Source organism: Fundulus heteroclitus, chromosome 23 (genome assembly GCF_011125445.2).
Source record: "Fundulus heteroclitus isolate FHET01 chromosome 23, MU-UCD_Fhet_4.1, whole genome shotgun sequence".
Taxonomy (NCBI): domain Eukaryota; kingdom Metazoa; phylum Chordata; class Actinopteri; order Cyprinodontiformes; family Fundulidae; genus Fundulus; species Fundulus heteroclitus.
This window is the reverse complement of record NC_046383.1, coordinates 30,922,814-30,946,624: the sequence shown is the minus strand read 5'-3', so window position 1 is coordinate 30,946,624 and position 23,811 is coordinate 30,922,814. Positions and strand designations below refer to the sequence as shown.

At 42.0% G+C, this 23,811-nt stretch overlaps 2 protein-coding genes across 6 annotated transcripts; both read left to right on the top strand.

Annotated features, from left to right (window-relative positions):
• Positions 1–2,711: 2,711 nt before the first annotated feature.
• On the top strand, positions 2,712–12,629 carry LOC105929209 (sodium/hydrogen exchanger 2-like). Of its 5 annotated transcripts, none has more exons than XM_036126896.1 (14): positions 2,712–3,025; positions 4,009–4,231; positions 4,359–4,617; positions 4,682–4,932; positions 5,026–5,243; positions 5,318–5,514; positions 5,601–5,690; positions 8,721–8,791; positions 8,935–9,069; positions 9,847–9,909; positions 10,579–10,675; positions 10,767–10,892; positions 11,140–11,203; positions 12,271–12,629. In XM_036126896.1, the coding sequence occupies exons 1-14, from the start codon at positions 2,779–2,781 to the stop codon at positions 12,456–12,458; spliced, it is 2,229 nt and encodes a 742-aa protein (XP_035982789.1). In that variant the 5' UTR covers positions 2,712–2,778; the 3' UTR covers positions 12,459–12,629.
• A 255-nt stretch (positions 12,630–12,884) lies between these two features.
• Positions 12,885–22,265, top strand: LOC105929210 (transmembrane protein 182). Its single transcript, XM_012866897.3, has 4 exons — positions 12,885–13,213; positions 14,767–14,995; positions 20,893–21,030; positions 21,391–22,265. Exons 1-4 carry the CDS (start codon positions 13,040–13,042, stop codon positions 21,609–21,611), a joined length of 762 nt encoding a protein of 253 aa, XP_012722351.2. The 5' UTR covers positions 12,885–13,039; the 3' UTR covers positions 21,612–22,265.
• Positions 22,266–23,811: the final 1,546 nt, after the last annotated feature.

Sequence of the window (23,811 nt, the reverse complement as noted above, 5' to 3'; positions counted from 1 at the left end):
GCTTTTACTTCAGCAGCGAAAGGGAAGCTGGTCAGAGTTGACGGGAAGATGGACTGAGGTAAATAGCCTGCACCGCAATCCTGTAATAAGACTGTCAAAGATGGTTAAAACTGGGAAAACGTTTATCCTTTATTATAAATCTTGCACACTTCAAACGAACTCCTGGTAGTTCCACCACCAAAGTGTTTTCACGTATTGTGTAATGTAACACCGGTTGTGAGCAGCTTTTGTGTTTTTTATAGTATGCTACCGGTTTTTCCTGCTCATGAGAAGCATGCAAATCAAGAGCAACGATATCTCCGATTGGCCGGTTTTATATGGCAAATGCAAAGCATTTCCCAGAGATATGAAATGAAACAAATTATCTCCGAAGCCTCAAACAGAACATCATTAAAAACAGCGTTTTGTTCCCTGAAACCTGTAAGGCTCCACACCAGCCTCTTCCACCCAGCCAGTTTCTATCAAAACTACCTGCAGAGGCCTGCAAGGCACACCATCATCCCGCAGAGCAATTAGGATAGGCAGTGGATCGGTCTGCTTAAGTTAGATTTGTAACCCGGGAAGCCTAAATCCTCCCAGTCAGGGAGCTGGTGATCCAGATCCACACGCAGCAACACTGTGAGAGCCTCAGGCGCTTTACTCATCTGTGCACAAAGATGGAAAACAGCGATTCGACAAGGTTTTGCCTATAATTAGTGGATTAGACGTGTCAGTGTAACCGTGCAATGTGGCTCAGGAGATTATGGCAGGTAAACCTGTGGTAATCTGAAAATTAAATTCAAAGACAAAGAGCAGGAATCAGATAATAATCACCCCCCCAGGGGGTGTGATAAAATCAAGCAGGAGTAAGACTAGTTTTTAATAACAGTGAGAATGCAAGGAGCCTGTTTAAATTTAGCCAGCGTAGTCCAAGAGTAGCTTGTTAGCTCACCTAACTGCGGCTTCCATCTAACACAGATGTTTTCAGGTTGCTGACCTGAGCTTCATTAAATGAACCCAAAAAATGGCCACTGTGCCACCCTGACACACATAACAAAGTGGACTGAAGAACTATGTCTGTGTGAAGTTTCTGGCTGATTGAAGCAATGGTGAAACAGGGGTTTAGAAACGAGAATAACTGATTAAATGCAATTTAACACATGTCATTTGGCTTCAGCTGATTGGTCCTTTCAAGTAATTCAACCACATCTCATCCTAAGACTTGGGCGGATAGATGGTATAACCTTGCTAAAGAATCCAGACACCTTGCATTTTGCACATTTTGTCATGTTGCAACCACAAACCTCAATGCACTGTAATTGGTCTTAATGTAGCAAAACAGGGGGGAAGAAAATACACTGATCATTTAAAAAAAACAAAAAAACAATAAAGTATAATGTGCATTTCTATTCAGCACCCCAACTCCATATTTTGTGAAAGGTCTCAACAGGGATTCTGTGGGAGGCGTGAACGGCAGTTTTCATGTCTCGCCGCAGATTTTCTCTTGGATTTAGGTCTAGTCCTTTTTTTGACACTCTTCCATGCCGGTCAGACTTTTTTTTTATTTATTTCATCAAAAACGTTAAATTTCATCCACACAACAATGTACACACTCCCAAATTAAGGCATCTTGAATGAAAAGGAGCAGAGAGAAGAGCAATCTTTTGATATCTGCCCCTTGATTCATTTTGCAACAACTGTACATCGATTGTGTTACTTAATCTTGTGGAGTGGACTAACGATTGTCCTTTTCACAGATTGTTCCACCTGAGCTGTGGATCTCTGTGGCTCCTGCAGAGTAACCACTGGCCTCTCAGCTGACTCTCTGATTAATGCTCTCCTTACTTGGCCTGTCGGTTTAGGCGGGTGGCCACGCTTTGTTACATTTGAAGTTGCGCCACCCTCTTTCCATTTTTCTGACAATGGATCCAACAGCATGAGATGTTCACAAAGACTGAAAATAATTCATGAATGCTTTTTTAATAATAGCCATTCATAATGTTACCACAATAAAAATGTAATAAAATTCTGTCCACTCCTAGCATGAATGGCCGCACAGCCTCTCCTCGGACTTTGCGGTGATGTGCGACTACTCTCTCTGCCTGCACGCTTGAATAAAACAAAAGTTTGGTTTGTATTTATTTTTAACTGTCATTAATGACATAGAAAAATAGTACAAATATTCAACATACAGGCCTTCTGTACATTTCTCTACGCCTCCATCTATGTCTGATGTGTTTCTTCATGATGCCGTGGTTCAGCCAGGTTTTCTGTCGAATCCTTTGTAGAACAGTTGAGTTTATGCTGAGATTATGTCTCCACAATTATGTCCTTTTTTTTTTAATAACCCCTTTCACTGTCCTGCTTTTAAATGAACGTTGCTGTTTCGATACCCAGCACAAGATGTGCGTACGTCCCTATGTGCTGAAATCCTGGTCTTCATATTCTAACTCCGCCTTGTTTTGGGCAAATAAAGTTCCGGTTCTTGGGAATCTGATGTTTAGACCCCGGGTGAAGGTTTTGGTTTGGAAGAAAATCTTCACTATAGGTAAAACTATACATTTATTTGTGAAAGGCTAAAACCAAACAGCGAGAGCGTACACGTGCCGCAGCACCTGCGCGCTGAGCTGTTGGATGCATGTCACTGCCAGCTCAGGGATTCCTGTGCACATTAGAGGCGGCACGGGTTCAACGGTTTTGTGAATGTACATGAGCTGCCGGCCCTCCCTCTTTCTCTCCGACCCCTAGCCTATTCTCTGCCTTCACCTCTCTCCTGTTTTCCCCAGCACCGGCTGCAGGATGGCAGCTCTCTGGCCTTTCCCGCTGCTGATCTCTGAGTCTCTCTGGGCATGTTTGGCTCTGACCCTCCCCGATGGGTACCCCGAGCCTCACAACGGGCCCCCCACGGCGGGCTTCAACTACAGCCATGTCGACCCATCCGTGGATCTGCCCAGTGCACTAAGGGTGTTCAGCTTGGACTACCACCACGTGCAGGCTCCCTTTGAGATCGTGCTGTGGATAATGCTGGCCTCACTGGCCAAGCTGGGTAAGCCCGCTGAACATGTGCTGCCCAACAGCGTGCTGTGGGTTAAATTCTGTAGACGGGGAAGGAGTGACTCAGATTGGGCCTTTCAATTAGGGTTTGAAATGTGAAATGTTAGTAATATTATGAAGTATGACATGTCAATGAGAGGGCGGAGTTTGATGGGTGAAATACATTTAAAACACAGATGAAGACGTATATCCCTTTTCAGCATTATTTTGGCAAATAAATTGGGGGTTTAGTGATTAAAACATTGTAATATTGAAATGTTTGAGCAATCTGGCCAAAACTGAAAATCAGTATAATTTGGCAATGTTCCTAAGTGGAATTGGGCTTCAGTAAAATCAGTTCTGAGGAAGAGCTTTCTCCAAGTTCAAGCAAAAAGAAGACAGCACTTCTCCAGGGTGAACATTTAAGCTTACTTGTCCGTAAATGAAGAAAAATCCAGCATGTATAGGCTGCAACAACGTATTGGCCACCAGGCAGATTTCCTCTTTATGTTTTTTTTAAATAACACTTAAATGTTTCAGATCATCAAACACGAAGTCTTATATCAGACAAAGACAGCCAGAGCAAAAACAAAAGGCGGTTTTCAAATAAGGATTTTTATTGAAGTGAAACTTTACAAACCAACCTGACCTGATATAAAGGATATATTACTTCCTGAATATAATAATTGGTTAGTGCCACCATTGGCAGCAACAACTGCCATCAAATGTTAACTCAGTCTTTTACATCAACAAGGAGGGATTCTGGCCCACACCTCTTTACAGAAATGTCTTAAATCAGCTTTGTTTGACGCTTGAAGGTCGGACCATTTCATCTCTACTGGATTTAAGTCTGGACTTTGACTAGTCCACACAAAAATCTGATTTAGTTCTTTTTGACCCTTTAAGAGATGCAGTTTCTGGTGATCTTTGGATCATATTTTTCCGATCCCAAATGTCCTTTTCAGTGTTTTCCCCTTCGGGGCTTCCTCTTCCCAGGTTTCCACTGGTCGGGTCGAGTCCCAGCCATTGTCCCGGAAAGTTGCGTTCTCATCATGGTGGGCCTCCTCGTGGGAGGGGTGATCTACGGGGTCCGGCACTCTGCTCCCCCGACTCTGAGCGCTGACGCCTTCTTCCTCTTCCTGCTCCCGCCCATCGTCTTAGATGCAGGATACTTCCTGCCGGGGAGGCTGTTCTTTGAGAACCTCGGCACCATCCTCTGGTTCGTCGTTTTCCTTTAACATACACGCATGCATCTATGTTAGTGTGTTGCCCCATATGTGTAACTCGTGAGCTTCCAAACACTCCAGAGGGGAATGAAAAAGATCTCTCTGGTCTTCCCCCTGCAGGTACGCGGTGCTGGGCACCCTATGGAACGTGCTGGGCATTGGCCTGTCTCTGTACGGCGTTTGCCTGCTGGCTCCGAGCTCTCTGGGTGACATCTCTCTGCTCCATTGCCTGCTGTTCGGCTCGTTGATAGCCGCCGTCGACCCGGTGGCCGTGCTCTCCGTCTTCCAAGAGATGCACGTCAACGAACAGCTGCACATCCTGGTGTTCGGAGAGTCGCTGCTCAACGACGCCGTTACAGTGGTCGGTACAGGAGCTGCTGTGGGTGTATTTCTTTTTACTCTGCATTAAGTAGACGGTGAAGTGCAACTCTCCACCTCTTTAGGTGCTCTACAAGCTCTTTGAGTCCTTTCTGCGGCTGCCGTCGGTGACCGGACTGGATGTGCTGGTGGGCGGTTGCAGAGTGGTGGTGGTGGGCCTGGGAGGCCTCTTTGTGGGACTGTTCTTCGGCTTGGTGGCAGCTCTCACCTCCCGGTTCACGTTCAGGGCCCAGGTCATCGCTCCCCTCTTCGTCTTCCTCTACTCCTACCTGTCCTACCTGACCTCCGAGATGCTTCACTTCTCAGGAATCGTGGCGTGAGTGTCGCCGTCTATCAGCTCCGCCCTTCAGAAAGGCTACGGTTTTAGACTGAATTGTTGTTTACCCCCCCCCCCCCCCCCCCCCCGCAGCATCGTGACCTGCGCAGTGACCATGAAGCAGTATGTGGAAGCGAATGTGTCAGAGCGCAGCAACACCAGCATCCAGTACTTCCTGAAGATGTGGAGTAGCGTGAGTGAGACCTTGATCTTCATCTTCCTTGGGGTGTCCACCATACAGGACATACACATGTGGAGTTGGCCCTTCGTCTGCTCTACTCTGCTGCTCTGCCTCGTCTGGAGGGCCACAGGTATTTCTTACGCGAGGGACCACCTCCCTCTTTGAACAAGTCCCCCCGCTCAAACGCCCTCCCCTATGTGTAAGGCGTTCTCCTGCTCACCGCTGTGGTCAACAAGCTTCGGAGGAACGCCGTGACCTTCCGGGACCAGTTCATCATCGCCTACGGCGGCCTCAGAGGGGCCATCTGCTTCTCCCTGGTCTTCCTCATTGATGACTTCCCAAAGAAGAGACTCTTCATCACAACTACCATCGTGGTCATTCTCTTTACTGTCTTTGTGCAGGTTGGAAAGAGACGCGGCGCAAATCAGAACAGATTCGTGGACAGAAGGGGTGATTGTAGACTTTTACTTACACAGCCTGGTTTCAGGGGATGACCATCAAGCCTCTGGTGGAGCTGCTGGATGTGAAGAGGAAGAAGAGGGCCCTGCCTACAGTCAGCGAGGAGATCCACAGCAGGGTGAGGCTTCACTGCATCCACAGCAAGTTCAGGGTCCGTTATTCTTTATGTTTTGGTCAGATTTGTAAAATGCTTGAATCATTTATTGATTATTCATACATTGGATAGTAATCTCAATGTAACATCTTATTTTTTATCAGGCGTCAGGTAATATGCATTGCTTTGCAAAATCATTCACCCCCCTTGAATGTTTTCACATGTCGTCGCAAGAATGCTACACGCCACTCTGGATTTTGTCGGGATTTATTTCAATGTGCAGAGCCAACAAAAGTAGTGCAAATTTGTGAAGTGGAATAAAATAATGCAGTTTTCCCCCAGAAAAGCTCTATGAGGATCAACTATTATATTAAGTTTGTTTGTAATGAACGTAATTTAGCTCATACTTCATCGGAATAGGTAGACAGCATCCATAAACAGGCATTCCACAGATTCTCAGCAGTAATTCAAGTATGGACTATGACCGGGCCGCTCTAACATGAATATGCTTTGATCTAAACCGTTCCATTGTAGCGGGACCTGTTTAAGGTCATCATAATAGTGGCAGGTAAAACTTTGCCACAAATTTAAGTAATTTACAGCCTCTAACAGGATTTATTTCCGTATTGTCCTGTATTAAACGAATCCATCTTGCATGAAGCTTCCTCAGAAAGTTCGCCAGTTATCAATGTAGCCCACATCGTTTTCTGGACACCACCTAGACAACCAGCGGTTGAATAATGACATGCAGCTAAACATGTCATCACTGGTCAGATCAGGCAGGGGACCAGAGAAAATCATGGAGTCCGACATTGTTTTAGCAAACTGATACACAGAAGCAACATTCATTTTAGTGACCGGGGTGTCATAATTGCTAAATTTGTTGAATGCATAACTGATAGTAGTTCTGTCAACACATTCTCCCACCTGAGCTAAAGGTCTCTGTAGCCACCATGGGTCAGTTGGGTGCTTCTCTGATTAATGCTCTCCTTTAAATGGAAGCAAATATTTAATTTATCAGGCTTGTCTCCTGTAGAATCAGAGCCCAGACTTCTTTCCCTTAAACATACGACCTGTTTACTTTTAAGACCAGGCTTAAAACCTTTTAATAATGTTCAAGGTTAGAGAGGCTTAGGCTATCCTGAGCAGTGTTGTATAGTAACGAAGTAAAAATACTTCACTACTGTACTTAAGTATATTTTGAAGTACTTTATACTTTTCTCGAGTATAACATTTTTTGATAACTTTTACTTTTACCTCACTATATTTCTGAACTTAATTGCATACTTTTACTCAAATACATTTTGAATGTTTGTTTAGTTACTCGTTACAAAAAGAGAGAGAGACGCACGCAAGTGTTTTGACCCCACCTACTGATTGACTGCGACAAAGTTGGGACTTGCCTGGGCTTGTTCATCACCACCAACAGGATAAGAAGCTGGTTCAGTAGTAAAGTAGGTTAAATTAACCTTGTGGTATGGGTAAAGCATCTGATAACAGAGCCGGGTGTCCTAATTTTCTTAACTAAATGATACCTACTGGTGTATCTATTAGCAGGTTTACCACTTCCTGTAGGTTAACTAAGCCTGGTTTATCACTTAACCATGGTCTTAGTATACACCCCCTGGTCTAAATTTTGCCTGCACTTGGTTGTGTACAGTTTTAAAGTGCATAGCACTGACCTTATTTGAAGAAGGAAAACTGAAAGCTTACAAAAATGTTGTATTTTCTGTCTAAACTTGGTCTAAATTTCTCCTGCACTTGGCTGTTTATATTATTTCAAGTGAATTTGGTGAACCTTCAAAGTTTACCAAAATCTAAAAAATGTCATTCAAACTGCATTTGCTTTGTTTTACTTTTTCCTTATACTTTTTATTACATTACTTGAGTACATCTATTTTTACAGTAATTTTCATACTTAAGTACAAGACATTTCAGATACTTTAAGACTTTTACTCAGGTAGCATTTCAGTCAGTGACTTGGACTTTTACCAAAGTCATATTTTGGAGAGGTAACTATATTTTTACTTGACTCGAGATTTCAGTATTTTATACAACACTGATCCTGAGCTGTCTCTGTAGTTATGCTGCTGTTGGGTTGAGCTGCAGGACTTGCTAATCACTTTTCCTCGTTGTGCTACTTTCTCCTACTACCCTCCAAGCATCCATTATCTGTCATTTCCTGCTGCCATTTACTTATTTTTTCCTGTTTTTTCCTTCTTCATAGAAGCTTTTTTCAGCTTAGACACCTTCCAAGGATCAAGCTATTGTTGCCAATAACGTTATGTGCTCTGTCTATAGTCAATACACCGGGCCCTGCCTTTTTGTGTAAACTCTGTATTTTTCATCTCATAGATTTTACCACTTATCTGTTAAGCTGTTTTTCTCTCCCAGATTAAGCCACAGGAGAAGCTGCTGCCGCCCCTAAATCTGTACCTTTTATCTAAAATAGAAAGTAATCCTAGGCCCTTCTGTGCTTTTTTTTTTTTTTGTTGTCTGTGCGTGTGTCTACTCTGTCCTGTGAACCTCTTGTCGATAACAGCAGATGGCCGCTCATACTGAGACAGGTTCCGCTGGATGTTTCTTCCTGTTAAAAGACAGCCAGTCCTTTCCTCTGTCACAAAACGATCAGCAAAAAGGCGGGATTTCTGCACGCTCCATGTCTCTAGGATATGGAGCGTTTTTCCCATAAGGCATCAGAAAATGAATTTCACCGCATTGCATCAAAGCTGGGATCAAACAGGAATGTATGTAATTGAACTAGAATCTGTGTAATTGGACTGATTCGATCATAAGTTTCTGCACATGACATTCATTTGATTTCTTTGTCTTGTAAAGTACTTTAAGATGGCCTTTGTGTTGAATTGCTACAGTATGAATAAACTGAACTGAATTAAACTAACTGAATTACCAGTTTAGGAGGAAAACCATGTTTACTCTTACGAGTGTGTAAGCTGTCAAGCTAAGGCATAATTCAAAACATAACTATGAGAGATGGAAAGAAAGAACAGTTAATAACACTATTATTACACATTGTAATAATGTATTTGTCAGCTCTTAGATCACCTGCTGTCAGGAATAGAAGATGTGGTCGGCTACTGGGGGCAGCACTACTGGAAAGACAGGTTAGTTTTTCTCATTTTAACTTTTTTTTTCGTCTGGAACATCTGGTGTTTCTCTGATTCTGTGACACAAAGCCGTCACTAGGTGGCAGCAAATAATTCATCCCATTGTGAATTTTGTGGTCTGTGGTGTGTGTGTGAGAGAGGTTTGAACAGTTCAACAAGAAGTACCTTCGACGTTTCCTTATTGGTGAGCATCACCAGACTCACTCCAGCATCCTCAGAGTCTACCAGGAGGTGGAGAGGAGGGAGCAGCAGGGGGTTGAGGAGACGCCACCAGTGTAAGGGGATACACTTACAAGACCAGCTGATTATTCCACCAGCAGTTCAGAAAACTCACCCAATAAGGAGTCCTGGTACAGAGCAAGTTTTTCACAAAACCATACTCCATGCTTCTGGTATACAGTTCAGGACAGAAGTTAAATCCACTCATCATTGGCCTTAATGTCATAAATTGGGTCATTGAAAAAACAGAAACACAAAAACAACAACAACAGTAATTTGGTGAACAGGTTTCAATCCATTGTGGATTCTCTTCAATTCACACAATGTAAAATTATACATAAAGGTTTAAAGAGATATGTACCTCAGTTATTTGGTTTAAAGTCCATTAGTTGGTTTTAGAGAAACTGAAACTTTTTGTAGCCATTACAAAGTGGTTAATTTCTTCTACTTATCTGATCGCTTTTCAGATCAAATATAATACAGCTTATTTCAATTTGTTTTAGCACAGGCTAGGTTGTAGTCTATAGGGGCTTTAGAGAGCAGGGTGTTTGTGTCCTGGAAACACTGCAAGTTTCCTGGTTCTAATCCCACAGACTATAATTCTGGGTGCCTGAGCGAGACCCTTAGCCCCAGAAAGCTCCCTGGGTGCCACACAGCGGCAGCCCACTGCTCACTAAGGCAGGAATGAATTTAGAGGGCAAATGTCATTGGAAGTATGTTGCAATGACAAAGTGTTATTATTATCTGCTCAATACATTTGTCATCATCATCATCATCCTTATTGTTTACCCGTTGTATTCATTATTCAAAACCAGTTTTGATTTCTGTTTTAGATCATTGTCCTGTAGGAACATCCAGTTGTGTCCAACTTCCAATCGGCTAGCTGTTGATTTGAGGTGAAGTTGTTGAATTTGGAGGCAGTCTGCCCTCGTTATTACATCCATTCTGTGTCATGTCCTAAACCCACTGGCAGCGAAAGAGATCCTTAACATGACGCCACCACTACCATGTTTCACAGGTCGCACAACGTTCTGTGGTTTGAGAGCCTCACACTGAACACCTTCCCACCCACGTCTTCTCGTTGTGCCCCATAATGTCAATCTGTCTCCTCTGACCATAAAACATTCCCCCAGAAAACATGTGGGTTGTCTGTGTGGGAGCAACACGTTTCAGTCGGACTTCAAGATGTGGGAAGAGGAGAACAACATTCTTTTCTGAGATTAAAACTGAGGCAAAAAAAACTTAAAAAACAGTATTAGTGTCCCAAACATACCACCATTATAGCTATCTTCTGAAAGAAACAAGTGCATCCTTAATAAGATCTAATTATTAAGGTATTTATGCCCATACTGAGTGTTATATTCTTGTTTGCAAGAAAAACAAAAACAAAGAAAAACTAAATAGATAACAAACAAAAAACAAACATATATATATATATATATATATATATATATATATATATATATATATATATATATATACAGTATATATATTTATTTAGTTATTTGGTTATTTATTAGGGTTCCCGGCACACTTGTGAATGAACATTCACACTTTTCCTTTAGAGTGGACGCCCACTCCAGCAGCCGTCCCCTCTTGCCAGAGGAGATGGACAGCATCAGGCGCATTCTCTCCAGGAACCTTCAAAACTTTAACAACAAGGTCAATCACAAGTCGTCCTCTACGGTTCCTGTTTTGCACCCTGCCAGCGTTCTGAATAAACGTGACCGCATGTGAAATCTGACTGCAGCAGATGCCAGCCTACAGCAGACACACCCTTCACCAGGATCTCACCACGGACAAAATGAGGAAGCCCCTGCACAGACATCAGAGCCTTACGGAGAGGTGTACCTATCACACCATCACATACTGCCCACAGGTACTCACAAGGAACCATTTAGAAATCTGGAGAAGTTTCTAAGATCATTTTTTCAGTCTCAGAGTGGCTTATAACTTTCCCATGAGTAAAAATGCAATTTAAACACGTTAAAATTGGACTGTTAACATAAACTGACCTTGATGATGGTATTTAAATCAGGAGAAGTTGGGATGACGATTTGTCATTTGGACATTGAGAGAAAAAAAACATTCAGGCCATCTCTTTCCTTCCTCTCTCCATATGTCAGCGGGTAGATGGAGAGTTCTCCAAGTCATGCAGAGGAAGAGCACGGCTCAGCAGATCTCATACAGGTAGGGAGAAATGTTTGTGATGGCAGAATCTAATGCTGAACACAATAAAATAGTTTAGGCTTGAAAGTGCTGGTGCGTCTTGCATTTCTATGTGAAACGTTGCTGAGGATCCCAACATATTGTGACACAACAGGGCTTTAATCCTAAAGCACTCTACAGCAGTCACTCTCAATACTGAAGTACACTGGAAGTCTAACAGAATCTTGTTTTGATATAGCTGATTGGCTGACTGTAATTCATGTTGTTCATGACGTCAATAAAAAAAGATCACTCCCAAACTCGCCAAAAGTCATTTCAACTGGCCAGATCAACTAGAGCCAGAAAAGAATAGGCACTGCCCATCCAACCTGACAGTGCTGAGAGGATCTGTAGGGAAGAATGGTGGAAAACTTCCTATAACTGGGTGTACCAGGTGTACGCAAGAAAACTCGAGGCTTCGATCGCTGCCAAAGCCACCTCAACTAAACTCTGAACACCAGTGTGTCCATGCTGAAGCAAATGTTCTGACCCAGAAAATGTCCTCGCTCCAGAATCAACACTGTCAATCCTGCATGGAAATTATAGCTTTCACACATCTACATACCAAATGTCTTGAAGAAATATTAAAAGGGCTTTAGATCTGAGAGATCTGTACCTTCTGTGTTTAAAGGAACTCCAAGAAGAGCAGTATATTATCCAGCTGGCATTTAATCAGTTCAGACTCTGGTATCTAAAATACCTGGACTAGTCATACTACACTAGACAGTATTTAATACATAGTTTGGTCTAGTGAAACCTACCTGTAAAAAACAAGAGATTCTTCTTTTACTATAGTAATAATAATAATAATAACAATAATAATAATAATAATCCTGTCCTTTTGCTCAGTGCAAACCGAGGAGCTTGCCCAAGGCAGCAATCATGCAAAAAGTGCCCCTGAATGGATGTGCATGTACAGTACATACTGTATTTGATTCTGTATACACAATCTGCACCCAGTGTGGATTAATAAAAAACTTGTCGAATGGATCCAATGTTTACCCAAATCTCCTTGGAAAAAGTAGACTTATATTCTTCCCTTCTTGCAGTGTGTTCAGCAAGCCCAAGATGGTCCGAACGCCCCGACTCTTTGGTCCCAGCTGCTCTGAATCACACCCAGCCATCGGATCCTGGACCTGCTGAGGAGGAGCCAGATTCTCCACAGCGCAGGACACAAATCGAGAGAGCAACTAAGAAACAGCTCAGCTTTATTCTGGAGAATGAGAAGCCGCTATGAAGGTAGACAGCGCTAGAGCAAAGGAGAGGTAATAAAGCACTGGTGCTATCTGTGGCTCCTATGCTGTGAGCAGAGCTATGGACACGTTCTACACAAGGCTCTGTAAATAAATGAAATGGTTGCATCTTCTTGAGTGTTGCCAGCAAATAATAAAGCTCTACTCAGCTCAAAGTTTCAGCTCTTGATGTACTCTGGTGGAAATTTCAGGGTAACTTACAACTCCAGTTTCATTCACTTCCAACGCCCAGTTTGAAAATACTTTATTGCCATAAATACTCACACACGCCCTAGTAGTTCCCTTCTCTTCTTGTTTTATGAACACACAACACGCTCACTGGTAATCTGATGAGGACAGACTTTACTAGGTCCCAAAATAACTCGTGTTCCCCCATTTAACCTCCTCGGTAACAGCAGCTTTTATTCCTCCCAGTTTCCAGCATGCCAGGGAGTGGCTGGGTCAGCCTGACAGGACTCTTCGGGGACCAGGGCAGGGCAAAAACTTTAGGTGGGCACTAGGGAGGACCAGAAGACATCAGGCTCCAGGACGAAGGGACGGAAACAGAAGGTTTCAGGTTGAGAACATGAGAATAGGGGCTGCAGCTTTAGCCGGGGGGATTTTCGGGGTGTTGGGGACCCTGTGTTTCCTGGTGGCCTTCAGTACAGACTATTGGCTGGTCGCCAGAGAGAACTGCGGACCACTTCGACAGCCCACCAAAGTCACCCCAACGCAGGACAAAGACGCTAATGGGGCAGAGGTAGGACACCTACACAATATCAGTTTTATTCTTCTACTACGTTCCAGACGTCCATTAAAGCAAAAGAGACGCGCCACACTTTCATAGGGAAGGATTAAGTGACAACTACAAAACTGGGATGGAACTTGATCAGATGTTTTGTAAACAGTGGCGTGCGAGATATGTCTCTTTAAGATATTTAAAGACACACTCAAGTTATGTAGTGCTGCGCGGCCATAAATACGGAGGAGCTGAGCTAGAATCCTTGGAGCAGGCGTTGAGTCGTTGACCTATATGAAACATAAACAGCTGTAGATTTTTTTATTTTTTTTTATTTTGAGGTGATAAAACAATACAAAGTGGTGCAAAGCTCTGAGGTGAAAAAATATACTTCTTTTCAATTTGTTTGATAGAAATAAAAATCTGAACACTGGCAAACATTTATATTTCAGCCCTTTTCAGCTGTAAATACTAGTAAAACGGAGACTTCAGGTTACCCTGGAGGCAGAATACCTACCACAGAAGAAGTGGGGGTGCCACCATTATATTGTGGGAACCCTGCTGCTCAGACTTGATGGGAAAAAGGATGGAGCCAAATACACTTCAATCCTGGAAAGGTGTTAGAGGCTGCAAAAGATTTTAGACAGAGTTCAGTGGAACAATGAGTTTAAAGCATAGCCAGAACTACAATGGAATCTGCTGGGACGGCCTAGTCAAAGTCCAAAATCTTGGAAATTCATCCAATCTGACTGAACCTGAGCTATTTTGAAAAGAGGAATGTGCTTAATAAATGCACTAAAGGTTGTGGTGTAACTATATGTTAAAAGGGGTTCAACCAGTCCTTGATTAAATACGCACAGATGAGGATGCACACAAATTTGTCTGAAAGGCGCGTTTATGATGTCATGGTTGATAGGCATTTTAACTGAGGTGTTTCATTGGAGCAACCACGCAAAGCTATGTCTAATCCGTGGAATACAATTTAAATATAATGATGTTTTTCACTTTGCGCTGTAGAACGTACTCAACAAAATCAAAAGTAACTCCAACAAAAGCCAATCCACAGCTGATTTTACTGGCTGAGAGGAATCCCCATCCCCCACTCTCAAATCAACTGATCTCCTTGTTAAAATAAACATTGAAGTACTCCTTTAATCTTCCAGTTTATTCTTCCATGCAGCATATGTGGAGGAAAAAAAAAAAACGTTCCGCAAAGCACATTGAGATGGATATATTTTATGAAAGCTAATCCCCCTGTGAACTCATCACAGCGACAAAGTCTTTCATTTTCAATAAAAGAAGATGATTAAAGTTGCTGCGTTGCACAGCGCCATCAATCATACTTCTGACAAGCGACTGGAGAGTTTCACTCATGCGTGTTCATGAGTTCCCTCCAGGAAACCTCACAGACCAGCAGGCCATAATCAGGACCACGTTTGATGGCGCGGCACCGCCGAGGCAGAGAGTAACGCGGAGCTGCTTTCCCAGACGTCTTGTTGACAAAGCTGACGGACAGAAGAAAAAAACACTATCAGTGTCTGTTTCTCTGATGTGTGTCCGTGTGTCTTTTGTAGATCCAGTTAGATGACGCTCCAGAGCTCATTGTGCACCATGAGGGATTTTTCTGGCGCTGCATGTTTGCAGTAGAGCCCTCGACGGAGGCGGTCCTGGCCACGTTCTTCAGTATGTTCAGAAATGTCTCTTCTGCTGACGCCGAGTTCAAGGTGTGCGTCCATGGTTACCTCTTCCCACTGCCGGTTGCGCTCGGAGAAGTTCCTGATCCAATTTATGACGCCACTGCAGGTAACTACGATATGTGTGGACAGGCACATGCATGCAAGAGGGGCCGTTTAGAGAAGTTCTTCCTGATGATGAAAGTTCTGGACACACGGCGCTGTGAAAATGTCTTTGCCTGCTTTCAGATTTCTGCTGCTTTTGCGTTGTGACGGTGACGCGTTTTGCTTCGGCAAACACATTTTAACTACAGAGAAAGACAAACTTAGGACAACCCAAATGCTGTTTTTGAATGTTTTCATCTACTAAAAGAAAAGGTATCCAAACTATCATGGCCCTATGTGGAAAGGTAAGTGGCCCCCAAACCTAAGAAATGGTTGTGCCACCCTCGAAAGCAACAACATGGCATTAATATAACAGCCACAACTGACAAGGAGTCTTTTCCCTGTGTGTGAATTTACTTTGGCACATTGTTTACTGCATAATTAGTTTAACTCAGTCAAATCAGGCGGTTTTAATGAATGAACATCCTGTTTAAGGTCAAAACACAGCATCACAGTCAGATATAAGGATCTGGACTTTGATTATTCTATTAATCAAAGTCCTTAATTTTTCTTTTCTTGAGCTTTTCAAATTTGGACTAGCATGTGTTCTTTGGATCGTAATTCTTCTGCATAATCCAAGTGCGCTAAAACCTTAAGGGTTAGCTCAAATCCTTTGCAGAGACATTCAGTGAAGTTTTCTTCAGTAAAGTTTCTTTTAGCTTTAGTCAAAATGATGTCATGTCACAGTGAGGTTGTTGGAAACTAAATAAATCCGCTGAGTGGTGGAAGCTAACAGCTATTCAGATATACGCTCTCTTTTTTACCTGGCTTTTGCCGTTTAAAAAAACTGACCATTCACGGGAGGCATAGGCCACCTGAATGGAGCCCATACCTCCGAGACATGGCCTGAGCGTCCATAGAGACAACCCCACACCAAAGAGGGAAGCCAGTGCCAGAGAGCATGTGGATAATCAGGTAAATCCCCCATGCAGTTTGGATAGGAGTTAGTAAGTGAGCTGCCGGCTGTATCAATTTGCTGGATCAGTTTTGGCTTGTCAGTCTGCTTTGGCTCTGCCAAGAGTGTTTAGATTTGGAGTTAAACTGCTAGTTGTGGAGCAACAAAGAAATAAGCAAATTAAGCCGCTGCCTAGGGCCCCCAAACCAGTAGGGTGCCCCGCATAAATGCTTGAATCTGACTGGTTGATTATTAATCGTAACCCTAATTTAATAATTAATGATTAACTCAAAATGATGATGATGTAACTGTATTATCAGACAGTTTGACAAAAATGGTGGTACGTGTACACACTTCTAGACAGTTATCACCAAGCACAAAATAAGCACAAACAGCTGTTTTATATATTTGTGTGAAGAGTCCATTATGAATTGAAGTGGGAGAAGTAAATTGTGTTCAATATTATAGATTTAAATGTAGGTATAGAAATGTTTGAGATGTTTAAATGTGATGTTTTAGCTACTTTTTATGTTTGTTAGTGTGTTTCTGTTTGTTTCCCCTGTTTCATGGTAGTTCTGTTAATGGGAGGGGGCGGTGGGCCACAAAAGGCTGCCGGTTAACGATGTTGCTGTAGCTGCTGCTGTGACCATGTGTGACCTGTGGATCAGGGTTTTCTACCTGTATTTGTCAATGTTGGTGAATAAACACCCAGTGGGGCTGCACCTTTTCTCTGCCTTGAGCCCCTGGCTTAAAACAGCTGCTAAGGGCCATCCTAACATACATACTAATAAAATGCTCACACACACACACACAAACACACTACTGAAATACTCTTACACATACTGAAATGTTTTCAGTTTATTTCAGTAGAAACGGAAGGACATGTGGCAAAAAAGTGTGTGTTTTACGTATTTTGCGATGAACTGATGGCGGCTCATTAGGAGGAAGCTTAAAAAGAGGCAGCGGAATAAGCATTTCTGGATTCCTGGATGCTGAGCCGCCATTAGTTCATCGCTAGGCAGTTAAAGTGTGCACTTCTACTAAGGCAACTTCTGGTTTTCCTTCTTCTTTTTTCTTCATTGGTGGATTGCAAAGAAAATTATAAAGGTGCATATGTCACTGTACAGGAGATTGTAGCTCTATATGTTCCATCTACAATATTCTATTTTTTTTATTTAGTGTTATGTATAAATAAAAACAATACTTTATTAATAATCCTGATTTACTCCCTATCCCCATCTAGACTTAATATTATATGATAATATAAGAACTTTTAGGTACATACCGCCCCCTACTGTACAAGAGTGTGTAGCTCTATATGTTCCACCTACTATGTCCTATTTTTAAAATAGTATCATGCAAAAATAAAAAAAACAACACTATTATTAATCCTGATTCCCTGTCTGTTCCTGATATTCTTTTAAACTCTGTTCTCTTCCTCTTTCCCTTATAAAATCAGTTTTTAATAATAGCCTTTAGTTAACCAGGTTTGTCCCATTGAGATCAAAAGATCTCTTTTACAAGAGAGACCTGGCCAAGACTGGCACCATACAGAGAGTCAATTACAACACATAATCATAATAAACGTAAACGTACAATAAAACATATGCAAATGTCAATAGTGCGTGTAAGGGCATGCAGTGTTTCAGTAGTGTGTGTGAGAGCAAATTCAGAATAATGTCCCTTACAGCCCCTCATAGTCTGTAGTGTAGCAGCAAGACCGGATCTCTTTACTCTTGTTTATAGTGGCTTTTTTAGAGCCCAAATAAGTGACTGCACATTCACAAACGAGCCCAAAAAAATGCAACTCACAGAATTTACAAACGACTTTAGAAGAAAAAAAAAACAAGCGGACTTGGCAACAGTGCCAAAAAAACATCTCACACAATAACCGTGGCTATTAGCTATTAGCAGTAGCTGACACATGGAGGACATCTTGACATTGTCACATTTATGATATTCCACAGCTTGTGTAGTAGTTGAAATAAAAGAAGTATGGACAATTGGGCAAAGATGATGAACTCAGTGATCTGGGGGATAAATTGCTAATCAGTAATAAATAAACTGGATACAATGAAGAGCAATCACAGCTTCAGGATCAGATATTTATATGTGTCCAAATGAGGAACATCAAAGCAGCAATGATGGAATTGTGCCTTTATGCATTTGTGTGTCTGAGTGAATCTGGCAACTAACAGGCTAAGCTAGTTAGTTAGCTTAGCAACATGGCTTGGCTAACAACAAAGACCGGTTAGCTGCCAAACAAGCACAAAGCCACAGAGCCGGAGCTTCCGGTTTAGAAACACTGTCTGATTGGAACGATGGATCAATGGGGTACAAGAAGGTTAGTTGCTGTTTAGTCGACTTAAAAAAAAAAAATACCATGTCCTTGGGGAATCTATGACCAGATTCAATACTGCTGGATGGCAGGCTGCAGGTCTGCATTCTTTGGTCGGGAATGAGTGAAGGCTGGTGAGTGTGCATACAGCAGGATCCTCTGAGCTATACTGTTCCTTCTCCAAAGGTAACAAGGAGAGTTAGATTTGCTGGATGCACAAGCAGTTGAAACTTTCTTAAGTCCTTCGAAGGCCAGTAGAGTAGAGGGAAGCATGACCAAAATATGGCCGCAAGTTTGGAACTCAGCTTCGAGTTGAGGTCTGCTCCTTTGTGGCGTCAGCGCTGAAAGGAGCAGGGGAGACTACAATAACTTCTGAATGGACCAGAAGCAGAGAGAGCAATATGTTATATAACTTCTGCCTGTTACTGCAGAGTCTCAATGCATGCTGGAAGGCGTAGCCTGTCAGTCTTTATAGTGATGATGGCACAACACCATAAAATTTGTATTATATTTATTTTATTGATAATATTATTCCATTTGAGCTCATGGTTTCAAGAGAGATGAATTAAAGATTACTGGATGTTTAGTATTTAAATATTTAAAGGAATATTATTATTATTATTATTATTATTATTATTATTATTATTATATTTTTACATACACTTTGGAAAAGCATAAAAATCATTTGCTGTTCATTCTCGATTGATGCGTTACCATAACTACAATCTGATGCTACAGGTTTAAACTGTTTGTTCACACACAGTTCCCAGAAAATTAAAACCAGTTATCCCTAAATGCTTTTTGACTCAGCTAATCTAACATGGTCCCCTCTCCTGGATTCCACCAAATCTGTGTTGAAACGCTCTTTGAGGGGCCCCAAATATTCGAACAATATTCGAATATATACTTTGGCTTAAGACCCCTTGCAATCTTGGGCCGGCCCTGGCGCAGCAGGATTAAATAGATCATGTTTCTGTTGTTGTCAGATCTCTGCTTAGCTTTTCAGCTCTAAATATGCATAGACCTTTCCAACAAGCTAATGGTGACATATCTTTCTGTGGCAGGTAAGGGAAGTATTACCAACAATAACTTCATAGGACCACATTTAAAAAAAATCTGAACCAACCCTTTCAGGTCAGTAAGACATGGCTGGACATTCTCCTTCAAGATTGTCTCCTAGAGAGCAATCATGGCAGATCATACAAGTCCTGAAGCAGAAAAGCCACCTCAAACTACCTGACTGTACTGTTTTAGTATAGATATAATATATTTTTCCTGGAATGCTGATAATGTTGGCCTAGTGGTTAGAGCAGTGCGCTTGCACTCAGAGAAGGATGCAAGTACCCGGTTCGATCCCCAGCGCCGGCACTCTGGGTCCCTGAGCAAGACCCTTAACCCCAGATTGCTCCCCGGGCGCCGTACATGGCAGCCCACTGCTCCCCAATGGGGATGGGTTAAAAGCAGAGAACAAATTTCTTTGTAATGCATGTTTCAATGTATGTTTCAATGACAATAAGGATGATATTACTATTACTATAACCTACCAGATGTAACGGGATGCGTATGTTTCGAATTATCCCTATTTTATCATGTCAATTAACAGAAATGTTTCTCTTTTTCATTGTCAAATCATGAATACTGATCTTAAATGAACCAAGTGAGGCAGCAGGGCTTTAAGGTGTTGTTCTTTTGTGCCCTTCTGGAAGAGTCATTAGTGATCTGTTTCTCCAAGGAAGGTTCCTCACTGTTCCATGTTTTCTCCGGGAACACAAGCGGGTCGACATAGAGCTTTCTGTTTTATTCTATTAAGATTTTCAATCATAATTACGGCCTGAAATAAATCTCCTTGGCTGACGTTTTGTATTGGTGCGGTTCAGCCTGGTCCAACCTAATCTCTTTAAGGCAAGAAATTATTTACATCATATATGCAGCACACAGAGGTGGTCCCTGAATGGTTTCAACTAAATACCTTCAACAGGTGGCCACGCAGACCATCTGTTATTGCTACCTCAAAGTAAAACATTGGTTTGATCTCCAACAGCTTTCAGAAATCAGCTGACATAGGGTTTTGACTTCCTCGCTTGTTGAGTCAGGTGGCGGGTTGGCTTCAACCCACCTCACCACCTCAGCCGTTTCAAAATGTACAAAGAGAGAACAAAAAGGCATTTCAATCCTACCTTGATGTTTTTTTGTGTGGAAATAGCTGCTTTGGTTTGCTTAATATGGGTTTTCAGACCTTTCAAGACTGGTTTTTGAGATTTTTCAGCCAACTTTATGTTATTAGACTGGTTAAGTTTAAGCTATTCTTTATTATACAGGGTACACGGTAACCTGGTCTGGTTTTGGCTTGTAAAAAGGAAGGGTTACTCACACCAAATTTATGATTAAACAGGACAGGCAATTATATTTTAACATAGGGACGGATTAGCATGGATATTTTTTCCCCCTAGATAAATCAAATCATCATTTGGGCAGGGCAGTTTGCATTTATCTTTGTCTGATCCAAAAAGGTGTTTGATGATATGAAACCCTGAAATGTGATAAGAAAGCCAAATCAAAAGAAATCTTTAAGAGAGGTAATACTTTTCAAAGGCCCTAAAAGTCTGTGTCTGTGCTCGTTTTCTTGCAGTGTTTCGTGGATTCTGGACCGTTCTGATCCTAGCCGGGCTGCTCTCAGCTCTGACCGGAGGCTTGCTGCTGGTCTGTGGCGTTCCCTTCATCAGCAATAAACTCTACAAGCTGGGCGGGGCTTTCCTGATCGCTGCTGGTAAAATCTAGACAGCTGTACTGTATGTGCACGTGTCAGGTTCTGGGGGTTCATGTCTGCAGGGGGAAATATGTTTTGTCAGCTGAGGGGAAAGGAGAATGTTCAGAGACCAACATATTGCTCCTTTGCCTGCAGTCAGCTGCTCGTTCTGGTCACGTGACAAAAACACATACCCAACACAAAGAGGAGCAGATGTCTCTCTGAGGTCCCCCCCTCTCTCCCTATCTGTAACAACAGCAGGCATAAACATTGCTGTCAAGGCACCACTGGAGATGAGCAGAAGCTGCATTCCTCTGTAATCACTGACAGCAATGATTGTCTCTATTTCTGTCTTTCTAACGCTTGTCATGTTTTCCACAGCCTTCTTGTTCCTGTTCACGGTTCTGCTCTTTGTGCTGTGGATGGAGGCGGTGGACGTGAAGCGCTATGTTCTGCAGGAGAGGGGACAAGCTTGTCTAGACGCCGAGGTTTCCATACTCTACGGCCTTTCTTTCATGGTGGCGGTCGCCGGCATTCCTCTGGAGGTCTTATCTGGGCTGCTCTTCATGCTGGTGGGCCGTGCGTTGCGTGCCAGCAGATGAGATATGTGACAGGCCAGAATGAAGAGAAGGGACAGACTTTCTTATGGCCCTGCTGACACTCAGCAGCTCACTTGCGGAACAACCGGTGCCTTGCAAAAGTATTCACGCGTCTCGAATTTTCAGTTTTTTTTTTCACATTACAACCAAAAACTTAGCATGTTAATAGGATTTTATGTGCTGGTATTACCCTTTGCTGTAGATCCATTTACAAATCTTTTGGTGTGTGTATCTACTATCTTTGCACATCTTGAAACTGAATAATTTTACCTCAATGTGGAGAATAACTATGAAGTGGAAGGGGAAATTAAATGGTTTTATATTTGTAAATATCCCACAAATATTTTTTTTCCCCCAAGCACACATATTCATCAGTTTTAACAGCAATACCCCTAAATAAAGCGTAACTAATTATACTCACTAGTCATATAATTTGTGAAAAGGAAGTGTATTTTTTTTTCTCAGTATAACTATGCTGTATGGTGCTATGTAGTCTAATGATTATTAACACTTGTTTTTTCTTGTTCTTAATGTTTCTGCCAACAAAAAAACATGGTATTTATGGCTTTACCAAATGAACACAAACAAAACATCCTTAAAATCTAACTTAAGCACAAATTGCCTAATGAAAATAGAATAAAGATGTCTGTAGTGGAAGAAATGTGTCACTGGTTATCTGACGTTGACTTGAATATGAAATATACTGGTTTGTGAATTGTTTTTTTTACACAGCTGGAGTGTATAAAACAAGTTATATCGCAATATCTTGATTTATCTGGAAAGTGTGATGTTTTTGCTGTTAAAAGGAGGAAAGGTTTGTTTTTAAATGGACAGTTCAAGATTTTGGAAGAGTAGATCTGGTAAAAGGTCATAGGCATGGGGGATGTCTTACATGCAATAGAGAACTCTCTTGGTGTCTTCATTTAGTGGGCACAGTCAAGCTAATACAAAAACATAATTGTGGAGCTAAGTTTTTGTTCCTCGCATTATCGATCACGCTAAGTTTAGAAACTGTTTGTTGAGCAGTCAGTGTTTTATAGGGTTTGGTTAACTGTAAATACGATAATGTTCACAACAAGATATTCAACTGCCGTTTACGTCACTGTCTGGGCTCTCAGTACACATCCACACAGACTTATCTAAGCAGTAAGAGTCACGGCGCCACAAAAAACGTAGTTAATAGCTGTGCTGTTTTCTTACTTTTCCTTTTACCTGTTACGATGTGGTCGGCTTCCACTGCTCAAAACCAGAGACACAGGTATCCCTGTTTTTTTTTTTTTTCTGCAAACAGTGCAACACTGTGTGACCCTAACCTTTTAATTAGTAGTGTAACAGAGCTTTCTGGGTATGTTATCAGAACTGCATAAAGTGGAAGAAGACCGGATTCGGAGCTGGGCTTTTGGGTCACTGCATGGCTCAGTGGGACCCATTCTCCCCCAACACTTCAGTACAAAACACAGACGGCTTACTGCCTACCCTACTATGGCAATTTTGGAGGGACAGCATGTATAAAATAGAAAAAAAAAGTTCTTTCTACAAAGCAATGATGAAACGATTTTTTATTTATGCTTTTTAATTAAAAATAGAGCACATTAAATATAACTAGGAGTGTCCCAATACTATTTTTTTCCAGACCAAGTACAAGTACGAGTACTTCAGTTTAGATACTTGCTGATTCCAAGTACCGATACTAAGTACTTAATAAATTGGTACTTATAGATCACAAATATCTTAACAATATCATTGACCGCTAAAAACGACTGACCATCAAGGGCGATTACAGCTTCAGTTATCTTCTCTCCTTCTTTTTATTTTGGAGGGTCAGCAAACAACTTCTTGGTGTATATCACCACTACCTGGTATAGAGTGGTATCTAGCCTTTAAGTTGCAGCCCAGCCCAGGAAGAAAATGGGTATCGGTTCAGAGTATCGGGTTGCTTTTACAAGTATGAGTTCTTGATGCTGGTATCGGCCCCGATACCAACACCAGTATTGGTACCGGGACACCACTAGATATAACAATATTGATGGCAATAAGTAACCCAAAAAGTCACAATTTATTTCAGGTTTGTTAAAGAGTCTGATAACAGAGGGCAAAAGGTACCACTCATTCCTGCAAAGTGTTCCAGGCTTTCAGCAGTGTTGCCACGTCTGCTTATTATCCGCAACTTTAGGCTTGGTAGAGGTAAAAGAGCTGGTTGCTT

Bases quoted from the DNA above. Each gene is read 5' to 3' on its own strand.
- LOC105929209 (XM_036126895.1), top strand. From the start codon at position 2,779: ATGGCAGCTCTCTGGCCTTTCCCGCTGCTGATCTCTGAGTCTCTCTGG. The intron at 3,026-4,008 runs GTAAGCCCGCTG...TCCTCTTCCCAG, and splicing joins GGCCTCACTGGCCAAGCTGG to GTTTCCACTGGTCGGGTCGA. The intron at 10,893-11,139 runs GTACTCACAAGG...TCCATATGTCAG, and splicing joins CCATCACATACTGCCCACAG to CGGGTAGATGGAGAGTTCTC.
- LOC105929210 (XM_012866897.3), top strand. From the start codon at position 13,040: ATGAGAATAGGGGCTGCAGCTTTAGCCGGGGGGATTTTCGGGGTGTTG. The intron at 13,214-14,766 runs GTAGGACACCTA...TGTCTTTTGTAG, and splicing joins AAGACGCTAATGGGGCAGAG to ATCCAGTTAGATGACGCTCC. The intron at 21,031-21,390 runs GTAAAATCTAGA...TGTTTTCCACAG, and splicing joins GGCTTTCCTGATCGCTGCTG to CCTTCTTGTTCCTGTTCACG.